The sequence below is a fragment of the Anomalospiza imberbis genome, chromosome 3, assembly GCF_031753505.1.
Source record: "Anomalospiza imberbis isolate Cuckoo-Finch-1a 21T00152 chromosome 3, ASM3175350v1, whole genome shotgun sequence".
In the NCBI taxonomy this organism is placed as follows: Eukaryota; Metazoa; Chordata; class Aves; order Passeriformes; family Viduidae; genus Anomalospiza; species Anomalospiza imberbis.
The window spans coordinates 51592483-51605662 of NC_089683.1; the positions used below are offsets into that span (position 1 = coordinate 51592483).

General features: G+C 43.9%; 1 protein-coding gene across 1 annotated transcript in view; it reads left to right on the forward strand.

Annotated features, from left to right (window-relative positions):
* The first annotated feature begins 2151 nt into the window (after positions 1-2151).
* Positions 2152-13180, forward strand: part of CLVS2 (clavesin 2) — a 51259-nt gene continuing 40230 nt past the window's right edge. Inside the window, exons 1-2 of the mRNA XM_068184377.1 lie at positions 2152-3325; positions 11899-12073. Of these exons, the coding sequence (XP_068040478.1) occupies positions 2937-3325; positions 11899-12073 (564 nt within the window). The 5' untranslated portion in view covers positions 2152-2936. The remainder of the gene's footprint in view (positions 3326-11898; positions 12074-13180) is intronic.

Genomic DNA, 13180 nt, shown 5'->3' on the forward strand with positions numbered 1-13180 from the left:
GACTCCTCACCCTGAGCAGTGGCAGAAACAATGTGTGATGAGCTGACCATAACCTCCATTCCCTGTCTCCCTGTGCAACTGGGGGAGGAGGTAGAGCTGAGAAGGAGGGAAGGGTGCAGAGAAGGTCTTACTTTACTTCTTGTTATCCTGCTCTGATTTTCTTAGCAATACATTCAATTAATATCTCTTAATTTGAGCTTGTTTTGCCCATGACAGTATTTGATGAGTGATCTATCCTGGTCCTTATCTCAGCTCATGAACCCTTTGTTATATTTTCTTTCCCCTGTCCAGCTGTGGGGGGGAGGGAGAAGTGGCTTTGGTGGGTGTCTGGCATCCAGCCAGCATGAACCCACTACAAGGTCACAGACAGGATATATTATGGACTTGATTTTGCCAGACACTGGAAGCCTGCGGCTTGCCTCTCACTGAGTGAATTTAAGGCACTTGTCACATGACCTACTCTTTTATTAGCTTAGTTGCAATGGAAAAGGCAGAGCAGAAGCATCAAAATTAAAAAAATGATAGCAGGAAAAATCTGACAGTTTGTTCCACAGGGGTGATGGAAACTGCTATTCTGAAAGGCTCTCTGTGGAGGTAATGTAGAGGAAGATAGTAAGAGCAAAGGGAAATGAAGATTTCAGAATAATAGAAAATAATAAAAAAAGTGCATAAACTATTTCTGGAGCAATAACTGCTCTAAGAAAAAGGTATCAACCCAGATGAATCACATCTACAAAAGGGGGGTAATTTAAAGTCATTTTATCAGACAAAGAAAAATAAGCATTTTTAGAGAGTGATTCAGTCCTTAGATAGATAGCACATCTTTCTCTCTTGTGAGACATCTCAAATCACATAATGAAATTCAGATTGAACAGAGCGGGGGCACAATGACTGGGCATAATTAGACTCGTCCTTCCAAAAGTTTTGCCTTAAACTAGGATATGGAAAGTCTGATCCCAGCACAGGAGCCCATATAAAATCCAGTAAACCTGAAAAAACTCTCTTTAGCCTCCAAAAGAATGACAATTTTCCTACCGAAGCATTGCTCACTGCTTGGACCTTGCTCACTGCAGAGGGCTCCCTCCTGCTGCCAAGCACCTGGTGATGGCCTGCAGACCATGCAGGCTATCACTGAAATGTTTCTGTGAGCCCCACTCTTTGTCTGCGAACCCATCCTTTACTTTGTTCTGGTGTGTTCTCCAGATATACCCTCTGAACGGAGCAGTGGCCTCAGTGCCTTTTCAGTAATTCAGCCCGTGTGCTCTGGCTTTGTCACCTTGGGAAAGGAGCCCTGTGCAGTAGTGAAGAGCTGCCCTTCCCATAGGAAGGAGGACGCCGAGGAGGTACATGTTACAGGCTTGCCCATGTTTGACGTGTCTTTTGTGTAAGCTTGATTTTCACAGGCGCATTTGCATCGGGAAGGTCCAGTCCTACAGACAAAGGTCAAATGCTTTTCAGTGGAAACTTTTCCCAAAAGAGACTGCAGCATCAAACTTTCCTACATGAAAAAGACGTATTTCCTCAGGGAAATATTCTGCACACAGAAGCAAGATATTGTTGCCCTTTGCAATATAAAGCAACTAAAGACATGCCTCCAACACGAGGGCACAAAAGAGGGCTGCTTTATTTTATTCCCAGATTTTTGAGCTCACAGTGCTTCATGTTAGGAAATTCGATCTCAAGAGAGGATTGCTCGGAAAACCACCGCTCGATGAACAACATCTCGCTGTTGTCACGCCCTCGAGACCGGACGCTTGGTCCGACTCCCGCGGGATGCTCCGTGGGGGCGTACGCGGGGCCCCGCTGACCCCGCAGCCCCCCGGCCACCGCCCCGCACCGGGCCACCACCATCTTCTTCCGCGCACCCCCGGCGCCGGAGGCGGCGGCGCGGCTCTGCAGACGCGCCCTGCTCCGCCGCCGTGAGCCCCGCACCCCGCGGGCTGCGCTGCGCTGCGCGGGGAGCGGCGGAGCGCCCGCCCCGCGCTGCCTCCGCGGCCGGGGGCGCAGCGCGGCGGGCGCGCCCCCGAGCGGGAGCGGGTGCGGGCCCGAGCGGGGGCGCGCGCAAGGCGGGGCCGCGCAGCGGGCAGCCCCGCGCCGGCTGGTGCCGTCTGCGAGCCGGGGCGGGGAGCTGCGGAGGGCGCGGGAGGGGGGCACGAGCATCCTCCAGGCCGAGGCTCCGTTCGGCTTTCCGGGCTCTGCGCCGGCGAGCGGGAGGCGCTTCGGCAGCAGTACCGGCGAAGTACCTGCGGATCGGCTTTCCTCCTCCTCGCTGCCTTCTGCCTTCTTTTAGTTTGGTGGCGGTGGTGCTTTTTTTGTTGTTCTTTTTTTTTTTTTTTTTTTTTTTCCTCCTTCTTAACGCTCCCTCAAATCCAGGGAGACGCTTCTGAAGCGGGGTGAGCGCTGATCTTACGTAAATGGTGCTGCTCCGGGGAGGGCATCTCCCCTGCCAGCCCCGGGCCAGGGGAGCATCCTCGGGCGCAGCTCGCCCTGCCTAGCGACCGGGTTCCTCGCTGCCGCCCTGCCCGAGATCCGCACCGGCAGCGGCACCGGCGGGGGCGGGCGGTGAGCAGCAGCCGGCAGCCCGCAGCCCCGTTCCCGGCGGGTTTCGGCGCCTCCGCGGACCGGCTGCGGGGATGATGCGGCGCGTTGGACCCCGCGGCGGGGAGGGCGCTATGTCAGAGAGATAACGCGCCTCCGCCAGAAGCCCGGGGGCAGTCTCGGTGCCAGCCCCGCCGGGACCCGGCTGCCTGGGAGCCGCTCGCATCTCGGCGGACGGACTGGCCGCGGCGGCGGGGCCGGGGAGCGGCGGGGCGAGGCCCGGCGCGGCGGGGGAGCGGCGGCCGGCCGTGCCGGGGCACCCCGCCTCCGGGGGCCAAGCGTCCGGGAGGCTGAGGAGCGCAGGCAGCGGAGCCGGGGTGGAGGAGGAGGGCAGCGCCATGACTCATTTGCAGGCAGGTCTCTCCCCGGAGACTTTGGAGAAAGCCCGGCTGGAGCTGAACGAGAACCCCGACACCTTGCACCAGGACATCCAGGAGGTGCGGGACATGGTCATCACCCGGCCGGACATCGGCTTCCTCCGCACCGACGATGCCTTCATCCTGCGGTTTCTGCGGGCCAGGAAGTTTCAGCACTTCGAGGCGTTTCGCCTCCTGGCCCAGTACTTTGAATATCGCCAGCAGAACCTGGACATGTTTAAGAGCTTCAAGGCCACAGACCCGGGCATCAAGCAAGCGCTGAAGGATGGTTTCCCCGGCGGGCTGGCCAACCTGGACCACTACGGCAGGAAGATCCTCGTCCTTTTTGCTGCCAACTGGGACCAGAGCAGGTAAAAGCAGAGCCACTCGCCCACCTCAACCCCTTCTCCGCCCGGGCAGTCAGTGGGAAAGCGGTGCCAGCGCAGAGGGAGGGAGGGTGGGCAGCAGGGACGCACCCGGCGCTGCCCACAGGGGGCTGGGCAGCAGCCTGGAAGGCAGAGGGAGAGAATAAAGAAGAAATACATTTTGTGGCTGAGGGCCCTTTCAACCAGCTCATCCTTTGGGGTGTGAATTTTGGGAAGCAAGTAGACACTGCTGGAGTGCTCTTCTCAACTGTCTGCTAGGAGGTTTACACCCTTCTGCCTCCCCTGAGCCGAAGTGAGCTGGCACATAGATGATGTGCTTATCCCCCAAACAAAGGCTGGTTGCACTCTCGGCTGGTCTTTCTGTATCAGCACACATAGAGCTGCTCAGGTGCCATGGGAGAAAGTGGGAGATGCTGTGTGTAGAACAGGAGCATCCATCATGGTTTTTGGGCTGAAAAGTTTGCCTGTGCAGGAAGCTGGGACTCTGAATCCTTTCCCTCGGCTGAAGAAAGCGCTTCCTGAGCCACCTGGAAATGCCAGGATGGAAATCTCTGTAACCACTTTTTTCTCCACTCATGCTGCTCCCAATGTCAATTCTCTGCATAATAGGATCCAAATACACAAAGCTTTGATAGCAAATTGAAGACTAGTCTCTAGAACAGTTTCTGATCTTTTTTTTTTTTGGGACTATCTAACCTGAAGACGATTTAGTAGGGTGACTCAAGAGCTGTCTCCCATCAAGGCCCTTTTTAGCAATTGGTTTGATATTATGTCACACTGTTTATTCTAAATACATTGTGGGGGTGTCACAGTTTCTCCTGCAGTCTAAAATTATATCCACAAAAATGACTTGTTTTCAGTACATTTAAACTCTCTAAAACCTGCTTCTGTGAGCACTGCACTGTTTTCTTTGGCTCCCAACCTGAGTGCAGGTTTAAGATCTGATTTCTCACTTTTTAGTGAGAAAATTTAGAATCTTGTAAGTTGCCATCCTTATCGCCATCAACTTAGTGCTGAGTGCTCAGTGCAGATATCCTCAGCTCAGGTACTTTGAAACTTTGGGGTGACTCCAACAACTGTCAGTGTGGATAGAAAGGACAAAATCTGGTGGTGAGGCATGTTTACATTTGCCCTTTAGGTGTTTGTTTAGCTGTTCTCTTGGGGGCTGTGTGGATTGCCATCACAGGGAACATTCCCACCCCTCCCTGCCCCGGCTGGTGTTACAGCTACAGACCGTCTCTGTCCAGAGGGATGCTGTCCCACCTTGGCGTTCCTCTCCTTCAGACATGTCAGCCACACCCACACTGCCTATGGGACAAGTTTCCTGTCCCTTGTTAACCCATGAATCAAGTGTTGGGACTAGGAGAAAGCTGTCTGGCCCAAATCAAAACTGCCCACAGCCAGGGTAACGACTAGAAAGAGTGGATGAATAAATGCAGAGCTGGGGCCAGCATCCTTTTTCTGTTTTGCTTTTCTAGCAGATGGAGCATAAAAGCTGAATGAAAAGCAGTGGTGATGAGGCTAAGGACTCACTGAGTGTGTTTCCATTCCCAGATAAGGACTTTCCTTGTTTCCCACATAAGAACCAGGTCAACTTTTAATTTTAAAAATGACTCCACAAGCTCTTAAAAATCCCTGAAGGAAGAATTAGCAAAGAAACACGTTTAGGACTTTTATTAAGCTGTATGTCTATGATGAAGAAGTTCCTTTGTTAAAGGTAGCATGACCTACTGTATACTGCATGACCTTTCTTATTAATGGAAAAATCCTAAAACTTTGTGTGACGCTTGTCATATTACTTGACTTGATCCTAGTAAAAAGAATACCAAGAATTCAAGTGCAGAGATAAAATAGCATTTAAAGTAATAATTGCCATGTAGAAAGAATAGGTTTATTTTCTTCTTGATTTTGGAGATGCTTATATTTAAAGTACATGAGCTCAGCTGACACAGCAATGAATTTATGGAGTTTTTTTTCATGAAGTCCTATTGGTATGATTAATATTATTTATGCTATGACACCAAAGTGGCTGGGGTACATTAGAGTACTTAATGGATGTGTTTGCAATTGGATGCTTACTGCTTTTGAGCACTGCATGCTCACAGCACGCCTCTCCGCCCGAGCAAAGGATTTGTTTTCACGTAGACCACTTAGACAAAGCAGAGAGAGCTGAAGCCCAGCTGCGGGGAGTGGCTTGCTCCAAGGCACATGACAAGTCAGTGACACATCTGGGAATGGAGCTAGGTCATTTTCTTTTCTAATCAATTTAGTGCCTTCCATTATCTGATACTCAGTGGCTGAACCTGGGGAGCATTGTGAAACTTATGCCTGGGCTGCTATGCAATATGTCTCAAGCTTATGCCTTAAATGACTTGAGATCTTGCAGTACATAACCCAGTGTTCCTCTTACAGTAACAATAGGAGGATTACTTATTGAAGCCTGTCTGGTTAGGCTCTCTTTGTGTGCTTCATAAACTAAGTTAATAGAGCACAGCAAACCTCCACTTTTATCATATACGTGCAAATTCATATCGCCAGGATGTAACAATTAGAAAAAAAAAAGTTCCAATTTGTTATTTAAATTAATAGCAGACATACTAGAAGTGATTTATATAGCACTGTCAGCCTATGATTTACATAGTTCCAATTAGAAAGAAAAGTGTGGGAGGCAAAAAATTCCTGTGGTAAAACAAGCCAGTGTACTAGATGTTAAATCATTAAATTAAAGCAGGGCCTGAAAATTGTACCAGATGTCCTGCCATCTGAACAACACAATCAGACATGTATGTAAAACAAACAAACAAAAAAGAAAAGTGAAAGATAATACACTCAGTAGGCCAGCAGTTTTTCTGTGTGACCCAGGCTAACTCTCCACCCTGTCTGTTCTATGGGGAAAATGAAGGTCAGTGGCATTCCTGCCAGGAAGCTGGATAGCACTCAGGAAGGGATCCTTCCCTATTAGTTCCAGATTGTTGATTCTTAACTACATTTGGTTTGTAGGTGTCTTTGTGCATTTGAAGACTCCCTTTTTCCTAATGTGTCCAGCTGGTGAAGTTTTTTTCAGTTAATAGTGCAATTAACTTCAGCTCTCAGCTGCAAGGGATCTGTTGTCATGCATGGTCTTGTGTATGCTTCCTGGCACCTGGAAACACATTCCCCGGGAATATCAGTCCGTTTTGATGCTATGTGTTTGAAACCTTATTAATTGTATCAGGTTTTTCCCTAGAAAGTGCATTAGAAAAGTGAAATGATACCTAGTTCTGTCGGTGTCACAGTGACCCAGTCAGCTCACACCATCCTCATGGTGTGAATGAATATGGAAATCCCCTGCACCTATTTACTGCTGATTCTGCTTTTGCGTCAGACAGTTTACAGCAAAGCAAAGACGGAGACCACGGGTTTGCTTTCAAAACTAGGTTTTCACATGCACAAGTGCTAGAAACTTTTCTTTTTCCCCTGTTAAATGAAAATTTAACTTCTGTAGCTATGAGGAGGCTGGTCTGCTCCTCAGCTCACAATAAACAACAGACAAGATGGCAAGGTATTTTTCAAACTCTAATGGAGGCAGTATGACAAAATAAATAGCAATGCTAACAGTAGTAACATATTAACAGTAAAAAACCCAACTGTTTAGCAGAGTCAATTTTTTGTTTGGAAGTTATATCTTCCAGATGATAACTATTAACTAGAGTAAACACTGTAATTTTTGCTACAGTTACTCCTGTTGACTGATGCTGTTTTATTTTTTTCTAGTTTTCCCCCAGGTATCCCTATCTGCCTATCATGACCTGTGTTTGAACTGTAGGGGTTTTGGCTAGGGAGCTTTATGATCAATGTAAAATTTAGATCAGCTGAATCTTCATCTGTGGCTGTGACTGTTAGACACTGGGCTAATATGTGGCATAATGAATGGCATTAAATCTGAATCTTAAAGCTAATCTGGTAAAATACTTGAAACTATTTCTATTTTTTTCCTTTGCATTTTTTGTAACAGTGGTGATGTTTTTTGTATTTAGGATAAGGTACCCTCAGGGCATGCTGCCACTATTTAAGCAGAATAGCCATAAGAGAACTTTAAATCCCCCATCTTTTCAGCATTCAAATCTGTACCCAGACTGACAAACCAAGGAGATATGAGGCATCATTTCAATTTACTCCTTTGGGTATCTTGAGGGCTCTTGTTTTGGTGAAATTCTAAAAATATTGAGCCAGAACAGTACCTTAGAGATGGGATGATGGCTCAGAAGCTTGACCAGCTTTCTCTTTTAAATCACAGTGACACAAGAGCTCATTTGACAGAAGGCTTTTCTTGTCCAAATGGTGAGGAGCTTAAAATACAGACTGTGCATTCTTTATGTGTTTCAGACCTTCAAAAGACATATGGCTCAAATTCAAGCAAAGGAGACTTAACATTTATCTATTCTAGTTCACATCCTGAGAGGCAGATTCATGCCGTTCAATCTTAATTCTCAAAATTACTTCAGATTTCTTTCTTTTAGGGAGGAGATGAAAAACAGCCATAGAGATAGTAGGGCAACTCTGCTAAATCAGATTATCTGTTATTCAGGGCAAAAGTGAATTGACTGGAACCAGAATCTGGTTAAACAGATGATATGTTTGATGCCACTCATCATCAAGAGCATAAAGTATTGAAAACAGCTGACACAGCTGAGTTTGACATGAGAGATCTGTACCCTGCATTCTCCCTGTCTTTTCTCTTTGTGTTGGCCTGGTGGAGATCACAGTGGATGCATAGAAGAGGATGCGTAGACCACATAACTTAGAGGTAAAGGTGAAAGGTCCTGGTGAAGTATTGCCAAGAGTTGATAGCCACGTCTTCCAGACTGTTTTCCCCAGAAATCCTTGGAAATACATTGAATCTGTTCATGTCCCACAAACAAAAAAATCAAATCTCATATAACTTTTCTTTTCTGTAAAAGGGAAATTGCTGCCACTGTTAAATTACAAGAGAGTGGGATCCTCAGTACATTGTTTGAGGTCTTCTGTTCTTGACAAATAAAGACCCCCTTAAAATTTCCCTTGAAGGCTGTGTCACTGTTGGGGTAGAAATGGTAACTGTCCCATAGCATTTGAAAGAATCACTGTCAGTGTAGCTGTTAACTTGTCACACCTTCTTGGGCTCTATTACTTTCAAGTCAACCTGAACAAAAATTTCAAGAGGTAGCAGAATATGTCTTGCACACCAGTCCCTGCTTCAGTCTTGAACTAGGACTCACATAAAAAAGGAACATTAAGAATGCATTATATATGTGATAACATATTTCCAGCATTTGTTACTCACATTAATAACAAGACTAAAAAACTTGTCCAAGTTTTCCATTGAATTAAGCATGGTTTTATAAATAGAAGGCATTAAATAGATTTAAATTAACTGTGAGTTTTTGATTATCCTAGCAATTAGTAATATCTTGCTAGCTACAATATGTCCCATAAGAGTCTGTTTAAACAAGTGAATGCAACTAGATTTAGCCATAAATAAATTAGGATTTATTTATTCACAGCCTAATTTCAGACTGCTACAGAACATGCACTGCAGCCAATTGGGCCCAGCCCACCCTACCTATCTGACAACACTGGGGCAAGTCATTAGAAAACTGGTGCCAGGGCAAAATGAGTGGCTTGCTGTTCTTTAAGAACACGTTTTTACTTAGCACAGGTTGGTAAGCATAAAACAGAGCCATATTTCCCTCTGACTGTACACCAAAGTATTTTCAAAATAGAGGTTAATATTTTCTTTTTTTTTTTTCTTTTCCTTCAAAGTAGAAAGGCAGTCAAAGCTGCCTTGGACCAAATATATTTCACACTCACTAGCTTGTCCTATTTTCATCACTTTTGACTGGTCATATTTCTGTATCTGTATGGAAAGTAATTTCAGTGTGGAACAGGAGTTTCAGCAACAAAATCCAGAGTAATTTTTTACATCTTCTTTTTATATAAGATTTTAATTTCCCTAAAGTCCAGCCAGGGGTGGAGTGTATTTTATGGCATAGCCTGTGCATCCTAGTGCTGGCACAAACAGTGGTAGCAGTGAGGTGAAATGTTGGACGACATGGGGCTGGAGTGGATGAAAGATGAGTCTTTATACAAATAACTCTGTGCTGTGTGAAAGCTTCCGTGCAGTTTCTTCAATCATGCTTTTTTGCTTGAGCTGCTCAGCTGATACTTTCAATACTCAGCGTTTTGCATCACATAAGATTTCATCTACCATACCGGGTTTACATTTCTGGCTTGCCTTAGCACCTGTTCGGAGTAAAAGCTGCTTTAAAGACTTGCTAATGCGTTTGTCTTTCTGGTCCTCTGCACTGTACTTAAGTAAGGTATTGAAACCAAGAGAAGAGATCCAGTACAGAACGAAGAATAGCTCCCATCTTCAACTAATTGCCCTGAGGTGGGAAGCTTGATTGTTAGTGACATGTCCCTGCGTGCTCCTGATGTAGCTTTTTAGACTTTAAGAATACTTCAGGTACCTCCCTCTGGCAGAAAGTGTTCTTGCTTGCTTTTAGCTGAACCTGTTTTGTGCAGGGCTTCTCTCTTATTTTCAGTGAGTAAACATAAATATATTGGACTGTATTTCTTACACTAGCAGACATACAGTTGGAGTTATGGTGGTGGTGAATATGCCACAGATTTGTGGAGACCCAGCCCTGTGACTGTTATCTCTGTGGCAGCTGAAATCCCATTCCCATTGCTGCCTGACAGTTTTCCTGTTGACTTAAATGAATTAAACACATAATTAGGTGTATTTCTGTTTACATGTATACATCTTGTATTGGACACTTAGGTATACATTAAAAAAGCATTTTTGGGTCAATCTTGGAGAGCTGACTGGCCTCATAAACAAAGAATCTTTACGTCAGATGCACCAGATTTCTAGCAACCCTGTGCAACTAGGAAGCTGTTAATCCAAGGCATGTGAAGTCTCCTTAAACTCCTTAGGGAGGACATTAGAGATGTACATCTGGAACATGGGACTGTTATTCTGGGACTGAATGTAGGGTTCTGCATTGTGGAGAATGAGATCTTTTGAGATCTTTTGAATGGGACAACCTAAATGTCAGGTAGGGTTGAGGCTAATTTTAGAATTCGAACATTTTTAATGTTTATTCCTTGTATGAGCTGTGGTCAAAATCATCCTCAGACCAAGGCATTCCAAACTTCCTATAAACCTTAGATCTCAGAAAATTAAAGCATTAGAAAAGAGTTAAATCTCAGAAAAGTTCAGAGGAGTGAATATGATTAATTTTATCCCTGCCAATCAAACAAAATAAAAAAAAAAGTCTCCAAAATGAAGAGAAGAATTTTGTTTTTACAAAATTATTTTTAAAGCTTCCCTTAGTGTTTTCTGGAGAAAACACACTTTCTCCTGTTCAGATATTAGGAGAGTCCTTTTTTTGATCCCTTTCCTATGAATGCATAATTGGGAAGTTCACTGAGTTTTATTTAGCTAAATAAACAAAGAGGAAAGATGTGAGGAGTCAGCTACAGCAGATTAATTTCATTTATGTTATTTCCTTTTCAAGATATTTTCAAAATACGGTTATGTTCACAACAGAGCAGTGTACTCACTGTATTAAAGCAAGTCAAATTCAGTAGAATTTAATTTAATTTCTAAGTAGGCACACATGCTTTTTGCTACATATGCAAAATGATGAAGAATTCTCTAGGGACTCACAATTTTGAAAACTTCTGTTTGATGCCATCATGGGAGACATTTAAAGGGCTTTGCTTAAAAATATCTGTACACTGAATAGTTGATTCTTTAATTTCTGGAATATTTGTTTTTCTGATATTTTTCAGGTTTAACATTTGATATTATGGTGTGGACTGGTAAATTTATGTCTGTTTAGGTAACTGTTTATAAAATCCTAAAATCCTAGAATGGCTTGGGTTGGAAGGGACCTCAAAGATCATCCAGTTCTAACTCTCCTGCCATCAATAGGGGCACCTTCAATAGACAAACACCTCAAAGCCCTAGTGTGTATCACCTTCTGCTTTTAAGATCCTTGAGTAATCAGCCTTCTGTACTTGTGGATTTAAGAGAAAAAATTACACAGAGAGTGGGATAAGGAGAGCATGTGGAAATTCCCAATTTTAGTTTATAATTTTTTAGGACCTATTATTTAATTTCCTTAGAAAAATATAGGAGGAAACTTTGGATCTACACTTCTGGTATTAGTCTCAGGTTTTTGGTATCATTATGACTTTAGAAATTTGTGTAGAAATTCTTATACAGACATGTAATTCCACATAAAGATACTATGGCAGCTTAGGATACTATTGAAAAGTTCAAATTTGTTTTTGATCTGTTACATTCTTGTAGTTTGTTTTGGCTGGCTGACGGTCTATAGGTATGTAATCCTGCTCCAGAATATGAGCTCAACTAATTGAGCTTTTAAGGATTTCCCAGCTTTAGGCACTTCTGAGGACAAATTTGCACTCTTTGATTTAAACTTGTGACAAAAGGAGAGTACTCAGAACTTTTCCACTTCTGTGGTTGTTGCTCCTTTCCCAACCAAATCTCCTCTTCTCATTCTCAGGTACACGCTGGTGGACATTCTGCGTGCCATACTTCTTTCTTTAGAAGCCATGATAGAAGATCCTGAGCTGCAAGTGAATGGATTTGTTTTGATTATAGACTGGAGCAACTTCACCTTCAAGCAGGCTTCCAAGCTCACACCAAGCATGCTTAGATTAGCCATAGAGGGCCTTCAGGTACCATTATTATTTTCTTTCTTTTCCTAATTCTTCTTTGTTTTGCAGTTTATTACAAATCTAGGTTGATAAAAAAGACTGAAGCAAAACAAAATTCCAACAACTTATGAATAGCAAGGCTATTAAACCTTGACGTGTGGGTGTACAGGCAAGCTGCTTGTGACAAAAGTGTGAACTCAGTCAGCTAACTGCAGTAACTCCTGATGTGTAGGCTCCTTCCTTGCTATAGATATGAGGGGTTTTTTTTGTCTTTATTCCAAAGTGACTGGCTTTCTGTGAACTCAGATGGTAGCTTCTGCAACAGGAAGTTAGAAGTAATCAGTTTATGTTGTAATTATGGACAGGGCTAATGAAATAGGGGTTGTTGCTGCCATGCCAGGTTGGTCTTGTTGATTCTTTTGGAGACAGGCTCTACATCATTTGTCATGAAAGTGTGGGGCCCTGTGATTGGACACAGTTAGCTGGAACTATTTATTTACTCAAAGTTCAGCATGTGCTTGGCTCTTTTTCTGGGTCAAGATTAATCTGAGCAGCAGTCTCTGGGATTGAGTATGCAGTAATTTAAATTCTTTTAATCTCATTGTAAATGCACTTTACATGGCACAGGCACACTGGTGAAAAGGGTACTGCATTACTCTCATCTGTTTCCCATGGTATTTTATTCTTGTTAAAATGAGAAACTAAAATGGTTAAGGTAGTTGTTTTCTACAGAAGCCCGAGTTGCCATGTTAAAAATATCTGTAATTCACTCCTGTGTCATTGTGCCTTGCTTTTAGAAGGACATGTATTCCTCTTCTATCTATAATGTTTCTATCATATATACATTTGTAATACTCATAAAGCAAAATAACAGCCTTACTTTTGAACTTTTTTCACTGTGGTAGTGTGATTTCTGAAGAAACTTGTATAGCAGTAATACTAGAGTTTTAATCTATGAAATGGGTCAACTAGTATTCAGGATGCTGTTGCACACAGAAGGGTAGTGACATGAGACAAAGATCTCAGTTCTCATTTTGTTGTGTTTCCTTATGCAACAGTGTGATTTCATCATCTTCACAACTACTTTAGAAGGCAGCAGAGAGACCTGTGCTCTAGGAGTCCTGCATT